At 37.1% G+C, this 27,385-nt stretch overlaps 1 protein-coding gene across 1 annotated transcript in view; it reads left to right on the top strand.

Moving 5' to 3' along the window:
• Mdfic (MyoD family inhibitor domain containing) overlaps positions 1-23,097 on the top strand; it is an 81,655-nt gene extending 58,558 nt beyond the window's left edge. Inside the window, exon 5 of the mRNA XM_010621905.1 lies at positions 22,578-23,097. Coding sequence (XP_010620207.1) covers positions 22,578-22,825 — 248 coding nt within the window. The 3' untranslated portion in view covers positions 22,826-23,097. The remainder of the gene's footprint in view (positions 1-22,577) is intronic.
• The last annotated feature ends 4,288 nt before the right edge of the window (positions 23,098-27,385 follow it).

Genomic DNA, 27,385 nt, shown 5'->3' with positions numbered 1-27,385 from the left:
GCCTTTGCTGACCAAATGTGGAAAGCATTGTTCACTTGTGGGCCCATTGTATGTTTCAAGGTAAGGACCGAACCAAGTATATAACTGAATCTGAGAGTCAGTGAGGTCAGTGAGATATTTGAATGTTTCTTTAACTGTGGGTTACCAATTCCTTAGTGCAAACGGGCACATCCTCCCGTAGAGTTCCTTAGACACTTTAACCTGGATGGGTTCGAGGCGCCGTGGGTCTATCAGAGACTGTGCTGCCTACTTCAGTCACGTGGACTCATTAATCCTCCCAGGGATAGTGAACTCAACTGTGTTATGAGGTTATAAGTTTCCTCTAAGCAAAAGGCTATTTACTGTCCATTGCAATATTCCATCAGAGGTTAACGGCAATCCACTGTGAGCCAGACGGGGCTCTTCTTAGTATACATTTGCTTTCTTCAAGCTCTTTCTGTGACCATTTTAAAAACAACTCACACCTGTGTGCTGTGTTTGTTTTTGTCCCCTACTAAATTTCGAATTCCTGAGAATTTTGAACTGGGTCTGAGACTTCTTTGTTTTCCTTTTAATTTATAGCAGCACCCAGCTTAATGGCTTCACAGAATTTCCCATGAGTTAATAAGTGATATAATGCTTCATTCTAAGCCACTATATCCTGTTCTTTTTTAAACTAGCACTGGAAAATAAAAATGTATGCTCATATTCCCTGAAATATGTTCTTTTCAAAAGTTCTCTTTTTGCAATAGAGGGAAAAATATTCATGTGGGAAAATACTGTACATTTTACTTAAAGGTTATTAAATTAGTAGGTTTCTACTTGTTTTGTATAATTAAATATTTTCATACATACTTAAATTTTCTGATTGCATCACCCAGGTGGAGAGTTTTAAAACTAACTATGTAAGATTCTTGACCTTTGAAATAATTATACTATAATTTAGTATCATATAATATTCAAATTACCAAGGATTTTCATTAGACTCTAAGACATTTTATCCTAGGAATGGTAAATTCTAACGTAAGTTGGGGTGTTCCAGTTATAGCTACATACTTCGTAAAAATTAAGTTTTGAGAAAAATAATTTTAAAGAGATTGAATAATTTTCAGAAATATTTGGTAGTTGATTTATACTCCACATGTAATATTCTGGGGTTAGACTTTATAGAGAAGTCCACATCTAATTTTGCCTTTCACTGAACATAAAGGCTGAACAAAACAGTAAAGATCATTGTGTACATAGTGGTAATGAGGGTCTCACATTGAGGCAGCGTCGCCCAGTGGTTTAGAACACAGATCCTGGGAGCCATTCTGCTCAGATTTACATGTTGGCTTTATCACCACCCTCTGCTGTTGACTTCACTTCTTTGTGCTTCGGTGTCCTATCTTTCAAATGGGGAGGTTCTTACTTCACAGGACTGTTGTGAAGGAGAATCGAGCTGGTGCTCCTTCGTCGTGGGAACACAAGCCAACCCAGCTGAAATATTCAGTAAGTCTTAGCTGGGATGATAGCCATCATGATTAAAGAACACAGAGAGGTCCGTGGTGTGTGCTTTCTGCAAAGGCAGTGACTGAGTGGGGGACCTGAAAGACAGGGAAGAAGCTTGTGTATTTTTTTTTTAAATGTGTTTTCTTTCCTCTCCTTCTTACTTGTAGCAGATACTACAACCTGTTGCGCACCTACACTCCGGTTGCCTTTACAGTATTCCTTTTGTTCTTTACTAGTGAACCATTTCCATAACTAAAAGGATGAATGAATTTTAAACTTGTTGAGCTTGGGATGCTAACAAGTTCCTCTAGAAGCATTTGGACATATGGATGAAGTTAACCTAGGCCTTATTTTACTGTTTCTGTTGTCTATCATCTTTTCATTCATTAATTTTATTGGTACATTTTAAGTATACAATATGGTGAAATTCATCACTGGGAATTTGTACCTTTACATGATATACCTTGGTTCTTATTTTTTCCCCATTCCCCTGCCCTCTCTTCAGCCCCTCCATCCTTCCCTATTTATGAAGACTTTGTTTCCATGTTTTCCTTTCCCATGCCCCTTCTAGTTCCCCTTCTGCTTTAGAACTTTTCTTTGTATTTCACAAACTATTCCCTTTGGTTTTGGCCTCCATGATCTTCTTCCATCTTCCCTTTAGACGCTTCTTCCTCTCTTTTCAGTGCTTTCCCTTGCATTTATAGTGAGTTGGTTTTCCACATATACCAGAGTGCAGGGCCCACTCCCACTAGGAGGAGAGCACAGCCACGATTCCCCTGGAAGATGGCCACCAACTTCATCAGGTTTTCTCTTTTCCATAAATACATTCTAAAATCCCAACTCCAGAAAAAATCTTCGAAGGTAAGAGTGACACTGTGAATCCTTTCTTTCAGTAGTGTTGTAAAGTCTCATACTCAGGCCCCCCCATTAAATGCTTCAGTTTTTCCTATAACTACAGAAAGACTCGGATTTTGGTGAAAAGATAATGATTGGATTTCATGATATGACCACAGTGTTATAACCAGAACTTTCAGGAAAAAAAAGCTTTCTGTGATTTTTGGCAAGATAAGTCACTGCATTCTTCAAAACACTGAATTTGCTTAGATAATGTTTTGTCGCACTCTGTTTTCTCAGGCACAATGATTCCCATTCTGTGTCAGAATAATGATGTAGGGGGAAGATTTAGAATTGTGTTTTCCAGCACAATATTTGCCGGTGCTTAAGAAAGTACAAGTTTAACAAATTTCACTGCTTAACCAATACACTAAATTGAATACAGAAATGCAGTGCTGTGTGTATGTGTGATGTCGACATGAACAAATTTGACATTGTCAAACTCTATTTCATTCTGTGCTGTGCATGTAAGACATGTTTTTCGTTTATGTGAAATATTTAATCGGGTGCCTTAAAACTTGAAGCCATTACTAAGAAGTATTTACAAATAGTAGGTATTTTTGTAGAGAAGAAAGTAAACATTTCAATAAATTTTCTTTAGCGTTTAGAAAAATAGGTTCACTATGTAATTTGTACTCTCAAACCCATCCGTTTGAAGAAGATCAAGTAAAAGATTGACAAGATTCTGAAAAATATATAATTTAAACTTAAAACATAGAGACACTCAAAATGTTCCTCAACTTCCAGTGCTCTTCTTTCATAGTAGCACACAGCTTTACAGGGAGTCTTTAAAAAGAAATAGAATGGCTACAACTCTTGCACATTTGGTTTTGTAGCCAAGCTGTCTAAAGCCACTGTTCTGACAATTTAAATTAGCTTAGCATTTTCTCAGGAGATGGGTGGGGAGGAAATAAAACAATAGAGATACAGATAGATTGGCCAGGAAACTTTAGGGTGTGGGGTGCTTGGTGAAGAGACTATTGAGAAACTTGGAATGATAATAAGCTAAGGGAAAGAATCAAAAATTTAAAAAAAAAACTGTGATCTTAAAAATACATGAGCTTTTAATTTTTTAATACAGTCGTAAAATTGTAGGATTTTTTTGTTTTGTTTTGTTTTGTCTTTTAGGTTAAACAAGATCTTATAGGTACTGCCACCAGTCTAGAGAGGGTTTGTAGTTTGCAGAGGTTGAAGATTCAACGAGAAGTCCTGATCCAAGGCTAATTCTAGGCTGAGGTGAATAGCAGTCACATGCATGCTATGTAGGATTTTCATTAATTCTGATTCAATTATTTGGCAAAATAACTAGAAATCAGGAAATTAGGAGTAACTGAATGCAGTTGGCAGCAGATAATGACTTATTTAAGACTCCATTGATTTGAAATGAAGGTACACATTTCAAGAGGAGAGTTCCAAAATGCATTTAGAAATACACTCTTGGAGCTGGAGAGGTTAGGCCCAAGCATACTCACTGATATTTGTTTTCGCAGAGGAGCTATTATAAACTGCAAGAGCTTTAAACAAAAAGGTCAGGCGGCTGAGAACTGAGTGACTCAGGGGTCACTGGAGGCCAGCCAGTTTGGTGGGACAGGAGTGTGGGTTCAACTTGCAGGCCTGAGAGACAGTCCCATGAAAAGTTCAGACTTTTCTCCAGGGGTGATGTCAGACAGAAATAAGTCAGAGAAAGTCCACACTGGCGAAGTAGCCCAGGGAAAGGGTCAGAGTCAGAGAAGAGGATTATCTGGAAGCAGTAAGAAAGGTGAGACAAGAAACAGACTGGAGAGCAGAGTATGAGGGAAGCCAGGGAATGTAGTTTTTAAAAGAAAGAGGACCTTACTAAATTGCCAGATACTGTTGACCTGCTTATGAGTTCTGAAATCACACTAGTGGAATTAACAATGTGGGTGTAGTTTTATGAACTTATTGAGCGCTGTTTTTATGAAAAAGCCAGCATGATGTTTGTTGTTGATGTGAAGAAACATACTAAAGATAAAATTTCTAGAAAAGCAAAAGTCCAGGGCAGAAGTGCAGATCTAAGCAGCTTGTTTTGTTTGGGTTACATTGTTATGTATGGGAACGATTCCTGGATGTTTACATTTGGATAGAAAAGATCAAGGAGAGAGGAAAAGTTTGAAGATTCAAGAAGGTAATAATTATAATTTTTAGACAACCAGCGTGTGTTTCCTTTAGTTAGATTTTTCAGTACTTTGAACAAGGTGAAACATTATCATAGCAAGAGAACTGAACAGCCAGAGTCCCGTCTGTAGATGTTTTGACGTCAGTGGCTCTGCTGTGTTGGAGTTGTATGGTATTAATCTTAGAAGACTTATGAGTAACTTCTATGGAATCCCCTGGTATGAGAAAAGGCAACCTTTGTTGATGTTAAAGGCTAGCTCAAGTCTGTACTCTTACCTCATTGCGGGAGCATAATTTTCACTTGAAAGAAAAGCACCAAAAGACCTTCTCATTTAGGCTTCCAAGTCTCTTGACTTTTGTATATTTTGTGTATTACAATTGATGGAAATTGACATCTTATCCTTTACATTTATAAGGTCTTTCAGTGAATTTAGTAATAGCTTTTACACATAGTATAAGAAATAAAACAAAACATAAAGTGGCAAACCAGTATAGCAGTAGCAGTTAAGTAGAGGAAAGATGGTTAAGGAAACCAATGCATAATCCAGACAAATAGAAGACAGTAAGTTAATTTAAAATATGTTTAAAGTAAAATTTGTGCTTTCTTGTGACCTGCACTTTATTGATTTACTGTTATAAGCAAACACTTAAAAAGATTAAAACTTAAGCTATAATGACTTGTAGTTTTGAGTAATTGTGATGGTCCCTTCCACAGCTGTTCTAGTCCTTTGTGGATATATGAGAATCTGATAAAAGTTATATTTTCCCCACGTATCATGTTTTTAAAGAAAGGTAACAAAACCTTATTAACACTTGTTTTATTCTTCAGGTAACCAAAGAGATTGGATACTTTTAAACATTTTATTTTAAAACCAAATGTCTTGGAGAACTGAAGAGATTGTGTGCGTGTAGGTGGGAGATGAGTCATTGTAATTTTGAGATAGGAAGCCTGCAGCATAGCCTTACTGGGGAGATCACTACCATAGTAAATTCTAACTTACTGTTGAAGTATCACCTTTTGTGCCGAGTAGACCAGAGGTACCACAGCGCCAGAGAAAAAGACCTACTCTACTGTGAAAGGATTGCAGCGATTCAAATTGGAACTGGATCAGAGAGGCAGTGGTGGAGATGTGCTGAGATTTTATTTTATGTGTTTATGTATGAAATATAGAATAAGATTTGAAGAATAACGAAATTTCAGTGTAAGAGAAAGACAGAGATTAAAGAGACTCCCCCGTTTTTTGTGGGGTATTTTTGCTTTTAGCTGCACTTATCTGTACAGGAGGTGATGCGAGACAGGCGAGTCTGGCGTGCATAACAAGCATCTGCAGCCTGACGGAAGTTTTGCGAGCCTTCAGGGTACAGAATGCACGTGGCTCTGCATGTGCCTGTGCCTGTGCCTGTATGTAGTAGGGGCGGGCCTGTCCTCGCTGTGTATAGCGCTGGCTTTCTCAACCCTGGCCCCTAGGTATTTGGAGTAGTGGCGTCAGGATATCTTCAAAGCATCACTGTGGTCTTTGCCCTCAGAAATGATGGTTCATTAGAAATGGAGTGTGTCCAAGGCCCCTGCATCCTTTGGAAGCTCTTCATATAATTCTAATGTGAATGCAGGGCTAAGAACTACTGTGAAGAGAGTAGATAAATACAAAAGCCAAAGTATTCTCAAAACCCAGGCTTAAGCCACTTTATTATTTGGAAGTCAGACAATGAGGAACCATGCACAAAGCGAGGATGAATAGGCAGTGGTTAGAAAGGAATAAAGAGTGATGGCATGGAAACTGAATAAAGTGAGCCCTTTAGGATGGAGAGGTGAATGAAAAGTGACCATTGATATGGACATGTGGAGGCCACTGTTAACCCTCACACTTTTGGTCTGGGATGGGGACAGAGTCTGAAATGGGTACTACGGAGAATGAGAAGGGACAACCACAGATGGACACATAGTTCACTCCACTCAAGGAGTTTTCTGATGGTGGTGTAGTAAAAGGGTAAGGTGTTTAGAGGGAATTTAGAAGTGAAATTTATTGGTCAAGTGACTGTGTGAATTAGTAAAGGAGAGACTTTGAGAGTGCAGTATGGTGATGTTAAGTAGGTAAGAAGAGAGCAGATTTATTTTAAAGTTCTCTGTTTTCCTGGTGTGTGTGTGTGTGTGTGTGTGTGTTTTAGATCATTACAAAAAAAGGAACTATGTTCTAAGAACATTATCTTTTACAATGACCAATAGGATTTGGCACATAGAAGTTGGGTTTATAGTTTTGGAGATTTTTCTCCTTATGTAAATATTTTATCACTTGAAGTGATGCTATATATATGCTAAAATTTTCCACTTATTCTAGAACAATCACAGAAAATTACTTCTTAGTTATAATAATGCCAAAAGACTGCTGAATACTGCTGAATATTATCTTTTACAATGACCAATAGGATTTGGCACATAGAAGTTGGGTTTATAGTTTTGGAGATTTTTCTCCTTATGTAAATATTTTATCACTTGAAGTGATGCTATATATATGCTAAAATTTTCCACTTATTCTAGAACAATCACAGAAAATTACTTCTTAGTTATAATAATGCCAAAAGACTGCTGAATACTGCTGAATTCAAAGGAAGAAGTTTTTAGGATAAGATCCAGGATATGCGAGATGTGAAAGGTTGTTTTTTATTTTTGTACCGGGGATGTGAATTGGGACCTTGCACTTTAGAGGCCGGTGGTAGCACCACTGAGCTAAATTCCCCGGCCCTAAGATATTTTTAATCATCAGAAAAATACTGGCTGGTGACTCATGAGTGTCTTGAAGTTTACAAAGAATACGCATAGAGAAAAACAGTATCCGAATATTGTTCATTGAGCACAATTTTTGTCCTCAAACATTTGTGGCAACCACCTATTATCAAACCTTATCTCAAATGTTCATGATAATTCAAAAATTTTCTTTAGATTTTGTAGTTTTAGTTCGGTTTAAATTTTGCATATTTTAAAGTTGCATTTTTGTGTGAGGAAGAGTAAGTATATATTTAAATCACCTGTAGAACTAAAGAAATGGACTGATGCATAATCCAGATCTTAATTTATGTCCAAATGCCATGTTGCTTGCTTATTGGTAATTGGAATTTATTATTATTATTATTATTATTATTATTATTATTATTATTATTATTACTTAATACTACTAGGGTTGGAATTCAGGGCCTTCACATTGAGTTGCATTCTCAGGTCTCCGCTTCCCCACTATGGAAAGTATGAATATTTATGTCACACTTTACATCTCAATGGATTAAAGTAAATCAGATTGGTCTCCTCAGAGTAGCTGAGACTAAATGTCAGGGTTTCCTGGAGGCCAACGGGACACATTCCGTTAGGTTTAGCATGAAGTAAGTTCCGCGGCCCACTCTATCCCATCCTTCAGTCTTTTTAGTGATTTTTTATTTTGAGACAGGGTCTTTCTAAGGTGCTAAATTGCTCAGATTGGGCTTATGCTTACAATCCTCTTACAACTACTCCTCCCAGAGTGCTGGGATTACAGGCGAGTACTAACTACCATGCCAGGCTTAATATCTTTTCTACTTTCATATATTTCCTGTTTTCCCCGGGGGTGTTTTATTACTACATTCTTTCAGTAGTTCCTTTTGTGCATTCCCCTCTCTAAATTTCCAGAAAACCTATTGTTTTCCTGGCTAAATAGACACTAAAATGTTTAAGAATGAAGAATTTTCATCCTGGGGGCACCCATTAATTTTGAACATGGTATTTTTAAAAAAGAAGATTCTGAAGAAATAGGAACCAATGTCCAGCCCACCATTTATGTGGAGAAGGATGCCTATTTATGCTCTTTTCATAGGAGTCTCCATCTTTGGAAATCTGGCCTGCCCAGTCTGCAGGTTGGTTGTCTGTCTTTGTATGTTATTCTGGAATACACCTGTCTGTCTGTTTCTTTCCCTGGCTGCTTCTTTCCCCAAATTTCTTCTTCCTCTCTCCTCTCTTCTCTCTTTTTTCTTACTTTTTCTCCCTCTCGCCTTACCAGTTTCACTTGACCATCTTATTTAATTATTTTTCACTTTTTTGTAGTGTTAGAATTGAACCTAGGAAGCCTGAATAACATCTCTAGCCCCTTTTTGTCTTTGGAAACAGGGTCTCGCTAAGTTGCACAGGCTGGTCTTGAAAATTTGATCCTCTTGCCTCTGCTTCCCACTGTACCTGGGATTGTTCCTTATGACAATTTGTAGGAACACAAGTGGAGTGATGCACCACATTTTCTATAGTAACCTTGTAGTAGCTGTTCAGGTAGTTTTTTTCTTAGCTTGTATGTTTGTGAGATAGGTACATAGCTTAAAAGCAGTAGATTTAAAAATCTCCATCTAAGTTTGAAGACTTTTTAAACAAATTCTTACATTGAATTATATTTATAATTCAACTGATTTGAATTTGAAAATACATAATTAGGTCTTTGTATGTATTTTGGTTATTTGTCTGTTTGCTTGTTTGTTTTTTGGTACCGGGAATCAAACTTGGGTCCTTGTGCTTGTGATCAAACTTGGAACCTTGTGCTTGCAAAGCAGGCGGTGGCACCATTGAGCTAAATCCCTGGCCCTGTTTGTATACTTTTAAAAACTACTCTGCTTATCTCCCAAAGCTAAATGGTATCATGTAGGAATAATAGTTTCTCTTAAAAATGCTTTAAAAAAAGGCTTTCAACTTTTAGAATACTTAAAAATAGTGTTAATGTATTAGTATTTTGAGAACATTTTATAATTAGCGTGTGTAATCCTAAACTATCATGCGGGATAGGATAGGAGCTCATGATAGGTGAGTTTCACACTTGTATAAAGAATGTATATGGGGCAGGGGATTTAGCTCAGCCATTCGGTGGCCTGCCTGGCAAGCGCAAGGACCCAAATTCAATCCCTGGTACCAAAAAAAAAAAATTGTATATGTATATAAGGAAAATATGTATATATTCTTTATATTTGTATGTATATTTATATGTAGACAATAAACCTCATTAACTTACCAATACATCTTACTTTCTCCTTAGTAATTTCCGCACAATATTACAGTTATAGAAATTATGAAATATGTGAAGCATTTCTTTACAATGACTGCAGTTATCAGATTGCCTTTAGATGTTGGTATATTTAGAAAGAAGCACGTATTCTACCTCAAGTTTTACTATTATAACAGCTTTTACCTAATTGATTGCTTTTAGAATCCTGTTATTTACACATATTTTGTGCCCATGGAAAACCAAAACACCCAAAAATGTCTGCTTCTGCCCTTTTGCAGCCCAAGTATTCTTTGTTATGAAAATAATTTCTTTTAGGACACAAATGTTTGTAAATTTGCATTTCTGTGTATTTTCATAATGAAGATAATGCAGGTTTTAAAAATAGTTTTGTTTTATTCGTATTATAGTGAAATGATAATAACATGCTCAAATTTCCACCTCAGTGAAGTACATTAAATAGTAAACCCATGAGTAACTGAAGTTTTGGATTATGTTGTTTTGGAACACTTTTACCAAAATATGCCCAGCAATAACAGGATACAGAAGAAGAGAGAAAAAGGACTTTGTAGTTTTTGTATGACACAATTTGGATTATCTTTAATGCTCTGTAAAAAAGCACAAAACAGAAAAAATGCTTCCATGTCAACAACCAGTAATATTCTTTATTCTGGGCTCTCAGGCACACCTTCTGATGGGATTTGAAATGATAAGCAACTCAGTGTGGCCTCAGGCCCCCTTCCAAGCACAGGACTCTGGTAATTTGTACTGTCTTCCCTTCCTCTTATGTATTTGACTGAAGGGAAAATGGAGAGTGGTAGACATCCTCCCAAGGAGATGAAGGAGGCAATTAAAAGAATAAAATGGAATAATTATAAAAAGTTTGCTCAGGGAAATTAATCCTGCTCCTCATTGTAAAGGAGAAAAATATTCATACCAGTAAATAGTAGTTGTCACTTAGAGGACTGAGAAATCCAGGAGTTTTGGGGGAAATGTGTGTATAATTGAAAGAAAAGAGCAAAGTGGATTAATATACTAGTTTTCCAAAGTCATATTAAAACCTGCCAAAATTTCTCCTGACTTCTCATGGGAAATCAAATGGGAGGTACTGGACCTCTAGGGGAGGGATGTCCCCATGGCATCATATAATTTAAAGTTGATACTAGAAGTCGAAGTTTATTTTTTTCCTAATAATTATGTTTAGCTGGGGATGCAGAATTTGCATTTTGGAAGGACAGAAGAGTAGTTATTTTAGAAAGAACGTTTCAATGTCCATGGTAGATGTCTCCTCAGAAACGTGTTCTGTGGAGTGACAGGAGATGTTGAAGTGGAACCTCAATGCCTCCTGCACCTCAGGCCTTACAAATGAATTGCACCCAGCTAACAGTTATTTCATTAACAGGCTGCCACATTCCGCGGCCTGCACGCTCAGTCTGTGAAGGAGGAGTTCTATTTTAGTTTTTAATCACGTGCTTTTAATTTTTTTCTGTAGCTGTTTAAAAAACATATTTACAATAAGTTTGAACCTGTCGGTTCTTGAACACTGTACTGGGCAGCTTTCTGTTGCAGAGTCAAAACATCTGATATCCTCATTTGAGAGGAAGAGAGGTATATTTTCCATTGTGGATTCAGAGGTTTCAATCTCTGGTCATCTGGTTCACAGCCAGATGGCAGGGCATGGTGGAGGACAACTGCTCAGTTCGTGGCATTTGGGGAGCAGAGAGCCGGGCAAGAGTCTGAGAGGAAGGCCTGCAACTAGATATACTCCCCGAGGTCACACTCCCATGACTCTTCCTCCAACCAGGCCCCACCTCCTAATTCAACTACGAGAGCATCATTGATTAAACTATTGATGAGGTCAGTGCCCTCACGAGCCAAACACTTCTCCAGGAATCACTTAATCCAGTCCAGTTGACAATCAAGATTAACTGGTACAAACCTCAGATGACCCAGAAAAGAAAGGTACATATGCCTCTGCATGTATGTGCAAGTGTATGTATCTACATCTATCTATCTATGCACATCTATGCATTGTCTATCTAAAACTGGCTATACACACACGCACACACACACACACACACATATAATTTATTATTCAAATATGGACCTTTTGGTGAAACTCCTTAATTTGTGATCCAAGTTTTATTATGGCATAGCCACTTTCAGAACAAGAAAAGTTTATTGCCTTTTAAACTAATGTCTGTACTGGGAAGTGGAGCTAATGAAGAAATCATGATGACCATAAAAATTGCTTCCACCTGTCTCAGGTCTCAACTTGATTCTCAGCATCCTTTGTCTCGCTCTTCTTTATGTCATTGATGCATTCAGCACATCATTCGTGAGCACTTGCCCTGTGTTGGTCATTTTTCTGGGTCCAGGAGTATAGCAGTGAACTAGGAAGACAGGCAGACATGTCTGCTACTGTTCTCCACAATGGGTGTCTCATTTTGCTGCTATTCTCATTAAAGAAGCTCTCTGCAACTTGCCTTCATGCTCCAGAGGCAGAAGAGGTCATCTGTTTTTCTCTCTGCCCTAGGTGTGCAGGTTAAGCCTCCATTTTCAAGAAGGACATGCCTCTTCCTGTGGCAGTACATGTCCTCCTACTGCGGAGCTGGTATCTGCTCACCTCGCTGAGTAGCCCTTTCCACTTCTGTTTGAGACTATTCTTTCCAGGGAAAACATAGACAAGTCTTTCCTACCCAGAAGTGCATATGGGTCCAAGAATGCCCCTTTCTGGGATCGGTATCCCTTTGCAATTTTTCCCTGAGTTTTTTCGTTCCTTCACAGATTTCTTGAAAGGCTGTCTACATTCGTGGTCTCTGCTGCCTCTTTTTTCGTCATCCTCTCAGTGCTGTTCTATTCCTACTGAGTTACTGAAATTTCTCCGGCCAGAGTATCTGTCACAAACTCCTTGAGATATTTTTTCTCTCTTGCATCTGTGGTCCATCTCTTCCTCAGTTTCTACTCTGTTGTTAATTCCTAAGTCTCCTTGCTCTTCTTTTTCAGTCCTTTCCTCAAATGCTGTCAATCCCTTCATCTCTGCTTTTATTTCAACTGAATATCATTATTCACTATTAAAGTTTCAGCCACTTCTCACTCCTAACCCAGGTTTACTGACCTCCCAAGCTCCAGTCCAGTTCGGCTAGTGTCCTAGACGTTTTCCTTGGTTAATGGCTCCAGAAACAAGGGAGTCACACTTGACTCTTTTCTTCCCATCACTACTTCAACCAATACATTGTTAAATCACGCTAACTCTCCCTCCATATTTCCTCAAAGTCATCTGCCTGACACTACTGACCCAGAATGATTGTCACTGCATGCTGTCCTGTCTCCTCACTTCTGGCCCTGAAAAGTGAAGGTATCCTCCTTGATTTCATCATCTTAACAATATTGAGCCACTTGTAGATCTACGAGTATCATAGCCTTGCCACTGTGCCTTTACGTAAAGTTTACACTGGCTAGAACAACCTTTTCTCTTTTTGTCAAATTTAAGATGTTATTTTTCTTATAACAGATACAGATCAGGAGTCACCCTGACTCCCTCTCTCTACCTTGTACACTCCTACCTCTCAGACCTCCATCATACAGTTCGGAATTGTATATTGAATATTCCTTTCATCTGGATCTCACTTTCAACTATAAATGGGGCAATACGAGTATCTTATAAAATTTTATGAGAAATTTAATGAAAAAGTATTTATAAACTGTAGTAGTGCCTGGAAAATAGCAAATACTGCATTTGCAAATGAAAGTAGAAATTAATAAGATATAACATAAGGGTATTTTATCTTACTGAAGCAGTAGCCTTTATCACATAGACCACTGATGGCGAATCTTTTGGAGCTTTAAATGATGACTAACAACAAGCTGCCACACGTGTGCCGTAGGTTTTGCCACCACTGACCTAGAGCAACAGTTGATCCCAAGTCTTCCCCTTAAGAGCTGTTACCTTAAGGTCAATTATATAAACTTTTTGAACTTCAATTTGCTAATCTATAAAATGAGCCACACATGCCCCGTAGGATACCTGTGCTGGAGAGAGAATGCCTGTAAGGCACTTAATATGTTCTTGACTTGCCTGACCCTCTATGCTCCCTAAGCACCATGAGTTCATGTGAATCACAGCTGTCTCCACATTGTTTTTAAGCTATGATTGCATTCAAGTACACATTGTGTTCTTTGACATTTGTCTGTGTGGTCGACACAGGTAACCAATTCTCAATGAAGTTTTGCTGAATAAACTTTTAGCCATCAGGGCCTTGCCTTTGGCTTCCCATGCTCTTCGAGAATAGACACTGAATTTATTCATTCAATTGTTTTTCCACTTCGAGCTTTTTCACACTTTCAGAAAGTCTTGTGTGGCTAATATCATACACCGCTTACATTTCCGGTGGACTGGAATACAGGGTTTATACTCTGACCTTTTCCACTTTTCCTATGAAGCCTACTTTCTAGATACATATTTAAGTTTTTGCCACAAGGTTTATTTGGGGTGAGTGCTTCATGATTCTTGCACATTATAGCCATCTGCTCCTGGGCCTTACCTTACAGTACACTTGTATTCAATATTAACTTACATTGTGCTTCGGATGTTGTATAAAGCCCAGTAATGGTTCTCTTCAAGGCCAAGAAAAGACCTTGAACTTGACTTAAAAATCTACTGGCTATCAGTAATTGTACCTTACATTCTAGAATCTTCATACTGAACTTGAAAAGAGATCATTTTCCCCTCCTTTGTATTCATATCAACGCCAAGTACTGCAAAACGACTTGTTCATGATTACCCAGTCAAGACTTGGCAGAGCCGAGACTAGAAATCCAGTTTTAATTGTCCAGTATTACAGTCTTCACAAACAAGAGTAGTACTTGGCTGTGTTGCTATCATGGAGTTGCTAAGGGTGAGCATTGGTTGAAATACCCTGGTGTTTGTGCCTCCAGGTATGTTATTTTCTGTTGCTAAAAGCTTTATTTAAGCCAAACAGAAGCAGTAACAACTCCTGACACAGCACAGTGTCTCTTTTTGTAGTGCTGGTATTCGCTTGCCTGATGATAATAGTATATAATGAGCTGTGATTCAGGAAAAACTGAGTTGTGGAGTGGCCCAGGTGAAGTGGAGAGGATTGGGAAGCAACTTGGTGAGAAGGTTTTTATTTTTATCTTCTCTTCCACAGTTGAAAGTAATATAAAGTGCTACTAGATTTTAAATTTTTGGGAACACCAGACTTAATCTGCTTTTGTCAATTTGAGAGTACTTGAAAACAACTCTTGCATAGGTATTTTTGGCTCCAGAATTGTCTGTACACTAAATTAAACTGGAGGTATTTATGCCTTCAAATTTCAGTGCCATGCTGTCTTGTTCATCTGAGCCTTGTGATAGTGCCTTAAAAAATCAAATGTATTAGTAGATAACACAGAGGGGAAGGGAGGGGAGTGGAAAGAGTAACAATGCCATCAATGATTCACAAATTAATTCCGTAAATAATAGGATTTACCTCCTGTGCACTGCTTTGAAACCTGCTTGAGTATCTCGTTTCGCTGGAACATTTCACTCCAGTTGTTCCCTTCATCTTGCCTGGTGTGCGTGTTAGACTGCTGTGCCTCTTTGGTTGAGGCCTGTCTGTCTGCCAGGCTGGGGAGCGCAACCTGGGCCTTCCTGGGCAAGGCTCCTCCTGCCTGTGGGATTCCTGGACCTCCTGCTTCGATGCTGCCCCAGCCCTCCAGGGAGGCACCAGGATCAGTCACAGCTGGGACTCTTCAGCTCTTTGGATTGCAGAGGTGCACTTCAGGCTCTTGCTGAGCTGGGTTCCTGAGGAACCTGGAGGATTATCGCGAATGCCAGTCCAGTGAAATTGTGTACCTAAGTCCCCGATTCCAGCCTTCTTTTTGTATGTTTGTTTACTCTCACTCTGCCATGAAGACTTCTGGTCATAGGTGATTTGGTCAAGTTTCTGGGCCTTTGTAGTAAGCTAATATCAGTGACTAAAAGCATCAGATATGACTGGATTTTTAATTTACTCCTCTTAAGAACCTGATTTCCTTTATAAGTATACCTTGCTCAATATTTAAACCAAGGGCAAATAAGGAGTGAGGTCAAAACATAAGCTGTGGAATAAGCATAGTGAGGAAAATAAAATGTTAACATCTGAAATTAAGCATGTGGGAGAGACTTTTTTATATCATTTCTATACAAATATATTTTCATTAAAACTAAAAGATTTACTTTCACGTATTCTGGCTATAAAAGGCATTGCTACCAACTTGAGAAGACTGTTGGACATTGACTTTCTAAGAAAATGCTTTTGAGATCTAAAGCAGATTTTATTATCCAGAAATTCATTCAACCTTGTTATTAATTATATTTGTACTAAGAGAGATTTCAACTGACCAACTTACAATAGCATTAAATGAGTTCAAGTAAAAAATGGTTTTATTCTGTTCTTGCTTTTTCTTTCTGAAAAATAAATGGATAGTAATTAAAATACAGGAAAATAGATTATTATTTTTAAATCTTTTTGCTACAGCCAGACGTAAGATTACTATTCTTTCCAGGCAGACTTCTGCACTCTTCTGCATCTTCTGTCTTTTATAATCGCTTCTTAGTTCTCCCTTTTTGTGTGTTTCAGCTGTCAACAGAGGCTTTTAGAAGGCTTCCTCCACTATGGTGGAAGAGCGCCATTTTGGTGTGGCGATCAGAGAGAATGGAGCAGAGGAGGAGAGGTGTGGCCTTTCTAGAATTTTCTGGCATCATAGTCTTCGCCAACACAGTTCTGCTCACCTATTAAATTCTATATCAAATACTTTATATGGATCTCTTTTAAACTGCAGAGCCTTCAATAGGACTATGAACCACTACTAGGGTTAAATCATGACCAAATACTGGGCTATATCTCTCTGAGAGTTTGGAATAGCAAGAGCACAGGCCACAGATCAGGTAATAGGACAAACAAGAAACAAGAAACTCTAGGCTCTTCCTTGATTTATAATGTAAATGTACCCCCTACAGGACAGAGATGGATTCCAGGATTTGGATTTGTGGTAGGAAATTTATTGAGGAATCTCTTCATGGGGTATCCGAGGTTGGGTCTGTGTTTTTCAGAGTTCTTTTTAATTTGTTGGGAGGATAGTAAAGGTTATTGTTCAGATTGTTCAGTTTTTCAAACTGTGGTCTTCTTTGTGCTGCCCTGGAAAATGTAGCTCTTCTCTTTCTTTCTACCTCCTGAACTACCTCGCTTTCTTCCCTGCTAGGAAAATGTTGACTGTATTCTGGCTGCAGCGCAGGGCCTCCAGGGACAGCTGTGTGCCAGAGGGTTCTGTGTAGGAGGTGCACTCCTGCCAATTTATTTAGGCAGCAGGTCATGAAGGGCTGTGGGCCAGAAACACTGCAAGTCTTCTGTCTTGGAGACATTGAGCCACTTGGAGCTGAGCTACCGAGCATGCAGCATTAGTAAATATTTCCCGCCCCCGACACACTTGAGAAGCAGGACTTGCCTGAAGATATCTGTGTTCACAGCTGCATTTTCATAGAGGCTAGTACTTAGCCATATTGGCCATGTCGTGTAACTTGGGCAGATATGAGTCTTCAAAGCTAGAAAGCAGCAAACAACTTCAGGCTATCTGTACCTGAGATGGTAAAGATATAAAGTTGGGTTTGATCTCAGACCAATTTTATAAATCACTATATTATACATAAGTCCAACTGTTATGTTCTAATCTACAGTTATTTGGGGGCATATTATTACTGTTTCTCAGTTCATAGTTATGTAATGAAGACCAGATTATCAGAATACTGTCAAGCAGTTTAACTCATAGGAAGTTAATTAAACATTAGTCAAGACACCACTACAAATTTGCATTCGCTCTAAAATAGGTTGTAGTTTATTCTTAGAACTCAGGGTTTTCTGCCCTTTCCTGTATTACACTTCAGCTGTTTAGAATCTTTGTTCCAAGAAATTCAGAGTACCTATCATGACACATCTTGAAAGAAACTAAAAAGATTTTTAAAAGAACCTGTTTACAGTAAAGCTGAGTTTATTGTACATAATAGTTTTGGTGTTTTTTTGTTTTCCTTTTTTTCTGGCTCTTAATCAGGGCTCTTCCCATTCTTAACTGCCTTTGTCCAATTTCCTGGTGTATTTGTGGCCACAAATGATTGGGTGAATAGATTTGAGATAATTTCATTATAAACTGACTGTTCTTTCAAAAACAAATCAGATTCATTTTCAACATAATAAAGCTCGTGAGATCAGTGGAGGCTTTCTTCACAAGTTATCCAAAATGCAGGTCCAGTCAGTTTCTGTTCTGACACCTGAATGTTGCTGAGGAGCTAGAAGCCCTCCATGTAGGCCAGCTGCAAGAGCTTAACCACGATGGGCTTCCAAAGACTTGAAATTTTGTTTGAGCTTGTGCTCCCATAATTTGGAACAGTAGTTTTTGTTTTGTTTTACATTTTAAATCAAGTGCTGTGCTAGATATTTTCTTTCCTGATTTCTTTTTTGGCTACTTGGCTGCATGTGCGTTCCTTTGTTGTTCCTAAATTTAAATATCTGTCATTCTTTTGCTGAATCCTCCCCTCACTGCACTGAGTTGTGCAACTCTTGCATGGCCCAGTCTAAGACAGGCATCCTTCCCAGAACCCAGTTGGCTTCTCAAAGGTTAAACACTTTTGGCTCAAACTGCAACATGACTGAATAAAACCATAAAAACTGAAATCCTCCACAACAAGGGGAAAAAGAAGTATTTCTGAGTGAGCCACATGGATTCAGTGGTATAATCTTCCTAAAAGTTTGTTTCCCTCCTCAATTCTTCCCAAGTTTCATCATTCTTATGATTATTTTTGCTTCAGATAAAAGCACATCAGAATGTTGCTTTTATGACCCTTGATTCCCCTTGTCTTTGGTGAGGGTAAAACTGCAATAACTATTTTTTCTGAGTGTGTTTTAGCCTTTTCATCACCCTGCATTATAGGCTACTCTGTATAAAACACAACTTTGAGAAAAAACAAAACTTTTTGGTAAACAAAAACTCTAATTGTTTTGACGGAACTTAAGGATCCATTTTTTCTTTTTTTCTCTTCTTGTAAGATACAGAAGATGTTGGTGTGCAGATACATCTTGACTGTTATCTCTATAATCTTTGACATGTGCTTTGGTTTGTGGCTTCTTCGGGTGCTAGTTAATAGAGTTGGTTTTTCAAAGTAGCCCAAAATGCTTTTCTAGCAAATGATAAAAGATCTATGCTTTACGATGATATCTAGAGTTTTTGCAGCCTTTAATATTTACATCATGAAATTAATCTTTTGAGGTCACCGTCACTGCCATATGTTTGACCACCAGAATCCTGCTCTTATTAATGTAACTGAACTGTAATTTATATGTTTTAGATTTTACAGATGGTGTTTCTTTTAACTGAGACATCACTTTACCCTCTTCTGTCTCTTTCAACACTGTGACTGACAATTTATAGTTCTCCACCCCAGTGATCACTTTGCTTTTACTTGTTGAAGATTAACATTTACTATTGGCTCTTTATAAAACTGAAATTCAGAATAGTCATTAGCAAAGAAAAGAACCATGAATTAAGGCTAAAAATAAAAAAAAAACAAAACAAAACAGATGAGGGGAAACAAATCGGCAGGAAGCTTGATTTATAATGGACCTTCCTCCAAGGAAGATTACAGTGTTAGAAATGGCCCACGACTGTGGGCAGCAGAGCATGGTGGGTAGAGCGTGGCTGTGGGAGGTGTACATCCTGGGTGCTGATCCTACTTCTGCCTATTTATTGCTTCTCCTGATCTTGGTAAAATGTCTTAATTCTTGGGCTGGGGATTTAGCTCAGTGGCACCGCACTTGCCTCACAAGTGCAAGGTCCTGAATTTGATCCCCAGTACCAAATAAAAAAAAAAAATCTTAATTCTTCTGTAGGTCACTCACTGCATTGATAAAGAAGGGATAATATTAAAACATATAGTTTGGGGATTTAGCTCAGTGGTGCTGCTGCCTGCCTAGAAAGATCAAGGTCCTGAGTTAGATCCCTGGTACAAAAAAAAAAGAAAAAGAAAAGAACATCTGTTTTGAAGAAATGGAAACTGGAAAGGCCAAGAGACATGAAAAGATATTGTATTAGTAAACAACAAAATGCAAAGTACAACTGCCATGAGATTTGTTTCACATTCAAATGACTAGTATGTAGTAAAGGGTGACAGTATCAAAAGTTGTGGAGCAATGAGCAGTCTCAGACTTAGTACATGGGAGTAAATTTTGGAGCAGTCATTTTGAGAACCAGTTTGGTGTCAGAATAAACATATTCTATCCTGTGACCCAGTAATTCTACTGCTAATTATTTAGCAGGTGTATTCTGGGAGGCTTGCACAGATCACTCCAATAAAATATTCTTTGGAATAGTAAAAACATTGAAAAGAACAACAATATCCTTAAATAATAAAATGGATATATCCATTGGATGTATTCAGTTGGTTACAATACATAGGAAATAAGCGAACTGTAGCAACATGAATCAGTACGGGTATATCTCAAACACATAAACTTGAGCAAAAATGCCACTCCCAGGAATTCATAAAATATGATTTCCTTTCTGATTATGTAGAAATATATATCATAACCTTTTGTTTCTAAGGCTAAGTGGAACAAACATCCTTTCCCCTTTACAACTGATGAATCCATTACATATAGGCCTATGTGTGGTGTGTTTTATGATTAGTATATAAAGAATATTTATTCTCAATAACTGTTCCTGGGGTAGGGATTTAGCTCAGTGGTTCTGCCACATGCCTCGTAAGCTCAAGGACCTGAGTTCAATCCCCGGTGCAAAACAAAAACAAAAATTATTTAAGAATACTTAGTTAAAGTTTCTTCAGTGGTATTGTCTTGGTCTTGGAATTTAAGATCTGACAGTGGAATAGAGTTAAATCTCAATAAAATATTTTTGGAATCTGGTAGTATATTGTTCATTAAAAGTTAGGTTGAGTAGAAGTTTTATGCATCTAATTAATACTATTTTCATAAAAATTATGAAATGATAATGACATTTAAAGTGTTTTACACATCATGATGAAAAGCTGAACTGAACAGACCAATATCAAACAGATATTGGTCTGAAAGTTTATAAAAAGAATGTAAGCAGAGAGAAACCACAGATGCTCTCTAGCAAACCAGACTTGGCAAGGCCTTGGACTCAAGATTCTTGTAGGATGATTTCAGGGTTCTTCTAAGTTATTGGGTACTACCAAAATCAAAATTTGGGGAAATGGAAAGACCCAGAGATCTCACAACTCCATGATCATTTTCAAACTGCTACATGTGTTACATGTGTTACATGTGAGAACGGCTTTGACACCAAGAAAGGGGAAAGGAAGGATTGGTATATTCTTTTTAGATTTTAATTCTACAAGCAACTCTGAAGTTCTTTTCTGACCTTTTCTCCTTTTATGCTATCTAGCATATATATAGTAAGACTGTGTTTCCTTGTGTCTTTCTTTTACTCTATGAATTCTCAGCAAAGGTGAAGCCTGCTTGGGGTATGGATGTGGGGGATACTATGAAGCGATCCTTAGGGATTGGCCTACAAATTTGAAAATAGCCTCACATACATTGATGCTTGCTTTCCTGAGGTAGCGGTAACAGTGATGTTGGAGGAATTCCATCAATTGACATATTCATTTAGAATTACAGAGCATTATAGATGCAGGAGCATTTGTCCCTAGCGTTCCAGAGCTACCACACAACAAACTGTTTTTTTTTTTTTTTTTTATTTTCATTCTTTCATTCTTTGGTTTTCACAAAATTTGCTGAAGTTCCATGGAAAGCATGCAGTTTTCATGCCAAATACAGAAACACAAAAGGAATTAGACTGGGATAAAGACAAGATTGTCGTGTCTTTTTGCTCTTGCAACATGTGAAACCCCTTTATTAAAAGTAGCATGGTAAAAAATGCAAAAATAAGTAAATCAGAATTAATCCAGAAAGAAACTTCGTAAATATTTCTCATACTGGACAAAAGTCTCAAACATTGGACTGAAAAGGACTTTATTACATGTGGTTAAAATCATTTAGAAATAGAAATTTGTTTTAATTGCTCCTCCCACTTGCCCTAAAATTTTAAAGAAAATAATTCTAAAATATGGTAGCACTTGTTAGATGGTGATTTGGTTTCTTACTTTTTTATTAGTTAATGAAATTTACTAAATACTGTTGTTTAGAGAAGCATTAAGAAATAATAAAACTAAAGTGTAAAGATCCAAAAGGAGTGGAACAGTCAGACTACCCATTCATCGTTCATAATTGCTAATCCCTTTGTTGGAAATAGGCACAACTATTCCAGTAATGACCGCTGGACCCAATTACAGATTCTCACTGTTTTTCTTTAATTCATTTGTAATTTTTTTTTAAATGATGAAATTTATTGAAATTGAGTCAATTGGGAAACACAGTGGATCCACCTGGAGTGATTCTGGTTTAACAATTCAATTATTTAATTATACATCAAATATTTTATCTTTTAATGTTTTGATAAAACCCAGACGGTTAGAGGAATCCTGGAACTTACATGAGCCCAGGTCTGTGGCTTTGCAAAGTTCAGGGTTTTAGATAGGGTCTGTGATTTACATTCTTTGTATACACTTTCATCTCTGTATTTTTTGCTATTTTTCTGTGGAGCAATTGAGGGAAACTCTTAATAAATATCACAGACATTAGTAAAAACACATTGCTTTAGCCTAGCATTAGAGAGAGGAGTAGGCTCTGGAAGGATAAGAAGCACAGAGAAGAGGTACTTAGGACCAAGGGCCAATGTCGGAGTAAAAATGTAACACACACAACCCGCACACATATACATGACTAAGTTTGTTGTTGTTGTTGTTTCTTTTTTTGCTAATGCAGTATTTACTGCTAAAGATGACTTACATAGGATTTTACCTGAGCCCTCTTTTGAACTTCCACTCATGGAAAGGAACTCCTGGGGCTGCGTGTCATTTAGGTTGTACCTGTTCGATCTATTGATGATATATATTTTGCATTCCTTCTTTGTCTCACCATGGTCGTCCCCTCACAATTGCAAATGAAGACTGCTGTGTCCACTGCATCCTGGCGTGCCTGTTCTGTGAATTCCTGACGCTCTGCAACATTGTCCTGGGCCAAGCCTCCTGCGGCATCTGCACGTCGGAAGCCTGCTGCTGCTGTTGTGGCGACGACCTGGGGGAGGACTGTAACTGCCCGTGCGACATGGATTGTGGCATCATGGATGCCTGTTGTGAATCATCAGACTGTTTGGAAATCTGTATGGAATGCTGCGGAATCTGTTTTCCTTCCTAAGTATTTATCTTTTGTTTGTGTTAAAACTGGAGAACATTTTAAAAATTCTCTTCGAAGGGTTTGAAAAACATGGTAAGGTTCTAGTGAAACAACTCAGTATTTGCACTGTTTGCTCATTATTTTTAAGTAATCTCTGAAACCTTTTCTTTCCCCACCAATCTATATGGTTTAATATGTGAAATTTTATCTATTGTGACTGATTTTGAAACTTCTTGATGGAGTAAACTGAAGTAGAGTTCACACGCACACACACACACACACACACACACACACAAACATTGGACTGAAAAGGACTTTATTACATGTGGTTAAAATCATTTAGAAATAGAAATTTGTTTTAATTGCTCCTCCCACTTGCCCTAAAATTTTAAAGAAAATAATTCTAAAATATGGTAGCACTTGTTAGATGGTGATTTGGTTTCTTACTTTTTTATTAGTTAATGAAATTTACTAAATACTGTTGTTTAGAGAAGCATTAAGAAATAATAAAACTAAAGTGTAAAGATCCAAAAGGAGTGGAACAGTCAGACTACCCATTCATCGTTCATAATTGCTAATCCCTTTGTTGGAAATAGGCACAACTATTCCAGTAATGACCGCTGGACCCAATTACAGATTCTCACTGTTTTTCTTTAATTCATTTGTAATTTTTTTTTAAATGATGAAATTTATTGAAATTGAGTCAATTGGGAAACACAGTGGATCCACCTGGAGTGATTCTGGTTTAACAATTCAATTATTTAATTATACATCAAATATTTTATCTTTTAATGTTTTGATAAAACCCAGACGGTTAGAGGAATCCTGGAACTTACATGAGCCCAGGTCTGTGGCTTTGCAAAGTTCAGGGTTTTAGATAGGGTCTGTGATTTACATTCTTTGTATACACTTTCATCTCTGTATTTTTTGCTATTTTTCTGTGGAGCAATTGAGGGAAACTCTTAATAAATATCACAGACATTAGTAAAAACACATTGCTTTAGCCTAGCATTAGAGAGAGGAGTAGGCTCTGGAAGGATAAGAAGCACAGAGAAGAGGTACTTAGGACCAAGGGCCAATGTCGGAGTAAAAATGTAACACACACAACCCGCACACATATACATGACTAAGTTTGTTGTTGTTGTTGTTTCTTTTTTTGCTAATGCAGTATTTACTGCTAAAGATGACTTACATAGGATTTTACCTGAGCCCTCTTTTGAACTTCCACTCATGGAAAGGAACTCCTGGGGCTGCGTGTCATTTAGGTTGTACCTGTTCGATCTATTGATGATATATATTTTGCATTCCTTCTTTGTCTCACCATGGTCGTCCCCTCACAATTGCAAATGAAGACTGCTGTGTCCACTGCATCCTGGCGTGCCTGTTCTGTGAATTCCTGACGCTCTGCAACATTGTCCTGGGCCAAGCCTCCTGCGGCATCTGCACGTCGGAAGCCTGCTGCTGCTGTTGTGGCGACGACCTGGGGGAGGACTGTAACTGCCCGTGCGACATGGATTGTGGCATCATGGATGCCTGTTGTGAATCATCAGACTGTTTGGAAATCTGTATGGAATGCTGCGGAATCTGTTTTCCTTCCTAAGTATTTATCTTTTGTTTGTGTTAAAACTGGAGAACATTTTAAAAATTCTCTTCGAAGGGTTTGAAAAACATGGTAAGGTTCTAGTGAAACAACTCAGTATTTGCACTGTTTGCTCATTATTTTTAAGTAATCTCTGAAACCTTTTCTTTCCCCACCAATCTATATGGTTTAATATGTGAAATTTTATCTATTGTGACTGATTTTGAAACTTCTTGATGGAGTAAACTGAAGTAGAGTTCACACGCACACACACACACACACACACACACACACACTCACACCCAAAAATGTTAAATGCACCCTGTTTTCATTGATAATTTCTGTTTCTTCTTCTAACCATTCCCAAGAGTGTATTGCTCCCCGGTATATTAATTCTCAGTGGGTATTCAAACCAGACTACTTATTTTTTATGTTTATCCACTAGAGGTTAAAAGTAAGCATATTTAGTTCAAACTTTGGGAAACAAACCCACACCATTCCTGGACACCCAGTGTGAGCATCCTTATTTTTTTGCTCTACCTGCCCCACTGGTTCAAGAGATGCTGAGTGCCAGCTCTGGCTGTTTTCTTGTCCGGGCCTCAGAGGAGAAACATCACTCCGCCAATGTCCGTAGCGGCATGCAGTGTGGCAGAGGAAAGAGACTGTTAAGAACAAACTACACCAAAACCCGAAAGTGAGAATTATGAGGAAGGAAAACACAGCCCCTTGAATAAACAAAGAGGAACCACCAGAATACTGAGGAGAAAGTATCAGGGAACGTGGGGTGTTTGAGCAGACGTCTTAGAATCTGCTACTTAAATAAATTGTTTAGATTTCGGACAAAGTTTTAGGATGACAACCTGAACTGTGTGTGTCTGTAGTCAGTTTGTATAAGAATACCTTCAGCGCACTTTATTTTAGATGTAGGAACAGAAATTTTTTAAAACTATAATATTTAAATTAGCCCAAATATGCACCTTAATATGTATAACTTAAATGTTACAATAAGTTTTGATGAAAATTTAATGCCTTGTAAAAATAACTATATTTTATCAAAAATATGGACTACTTTTGACACATTTCATTTATTAGGAGATATTTTAATATCAAAATCCCACTGGTCTGATTTTGATTTTTCAAAGACTTTCTTTTATTTTGAGAACTTCAGGTCTGCTGGAAGCATGGTGTCATCTGTTGTTTTGGTTTGTTTCTTAACGATGGCTATACTTCATAAACACAGTTAATCTTGGCTGCAAACCATTCTTTCCAATGTAGGAGAAACCTTGATATCTGCTAGTGTGACCAAATTCAGTATTGCAGTTTCAAGTTAATTAAGCCCATATAACAGGTAATGAAGTTCCCTAAAGAAATAAGTAAATTGCAAAAGTAGTTCTATAGTTAGAGTCCTAAGTATTTGTAGTTCAGATGAACATGTATATTATATATGTTCTCCCGTGAACTTGATCTCTCCAAAACTGTAGTTTGGTTATTCAATGAGATTACTTGTAGAAATTTTGAAACTAGGATTAATAGTAATTTTCAATTTTTCTGGCTAATTATCAAACTGATAATAACAATAAAGTCATATTTTTAGGAAGCCTTAAATAAACTTAACCATGTAAGAGACTTTTCACACTTGAATTGTGTGAAAACTTATAGTTTTCTTTTGAGATGAAACCTAGTTTCTAGTTATAATATTATTTAAGGGCTTAAAAAGAGAAAAGAAAATGTTAGCAGACCCTCACATTTCTCTTTTGGTGTTATTTACATACACATTTACACATAGGCAACCTTTAAATTATAGGGGTTAAATTTAATTCCAGTAAACAATTGTTTTTCTTTCCTCTTCTAAAGAGCCTCTTTGATTTGTTACATAAAATATGAGAATCTGATTATTCATATATACCCAAAACTAACTTATGCTTGTATATTAGGATATAAGAATAGCATCTGTTTATAGACCCATAGAACTTGCTAACCACCTGGAATTGCTAGAAATTTGACTTTTTATCTGCTGCAATGTTCAACTAAGTGGTCTGTCTGATATTTAAGTATATCCTTCTACTACTTTCAATAAAATTATTAACACATTGTAAATAATGTTTCTCTATAACAGAGAACATTAGTGGATACCAAAGTTTTATTTTCATACTTACACATCATGTGCTTGTCTTGATTTGTCTACTTCAGGCAGTCATTCTGTAAAGAATCTTTTATAGTTAAAAAAAAAGTGTAAAAGTAGGAAAATGTGAAAATAGTTTCAATATATTTTAGAATTTCTGTAATGTCTTATTGAATTATGTGACCGACCATCATAGCTAAGTGCTATAATTTGTAATTATGTTTCACCTCTTTTTAAATGTGGAAACTTGATCTTAAGTATTTTTAAACTGGACCTGTATTATTATGAATATAATATTTTAAAAATTTAAAAATGACTTATTTGTTGTGCTTTATCATACTTTCATATCTAATTGATTTGGTAATTGATTGATATTTTTATTAATTTAACCATTATATAAAACCTCAGGTTTTTCTTTATTTCTTATTCCTATTACATTCCATTCTGGAGATTTCCTTATTCCTTATGTAATGCACATAAATGAACTATAGAGCACTATCTATGGAGAAATAGAACATTTTATAAGTCAAAATCATAATTAATACATGATATTAAGAGTGTCCATTGAAAATTCATGTCAATTTCATAACTTTTTAGATTGGTTTCATTTATTTAATTTGAGAATTATCTTAACTTACAAATTAAGCAAATTTTTATATATCCTAAGATTGAATATCAAGCAAATAGTGCTCAGATGGATGAGATCAGATATTAAATCTAATGAATACTACTTTCACTCAAAAGAATCATCACAAGTATTTCCATTGAGGATTTTTAGAGGCACAGTTTTTTAAAAAAAATTTGACTTACACAGTAGAACCCTTTCAGAAATGGCTGTTTATTTGGAGAAATTATCCTTCTGTTATTGTGTTCTTCTGGC

The sequence above is a fragment of the Fukomys damarensis genome, unplaced genomic scaffold (assembly GCF_012274545.1).
Source record: "Fukomys damarensis isolate Sample0158 unplaced genomic scaffold, DMR_v1.0_HiC HiC_scaffold_4, whole genome shotgun sequence".
NCBI lineage: Eukaryota > Metazoa > Chordata > Mammalia > Rodentia > Bathyergidae > Fukomys > Fukomys damarensis.
This window is presented reverse-complemented; position numbering and strand designations above follow the sequence as displayed.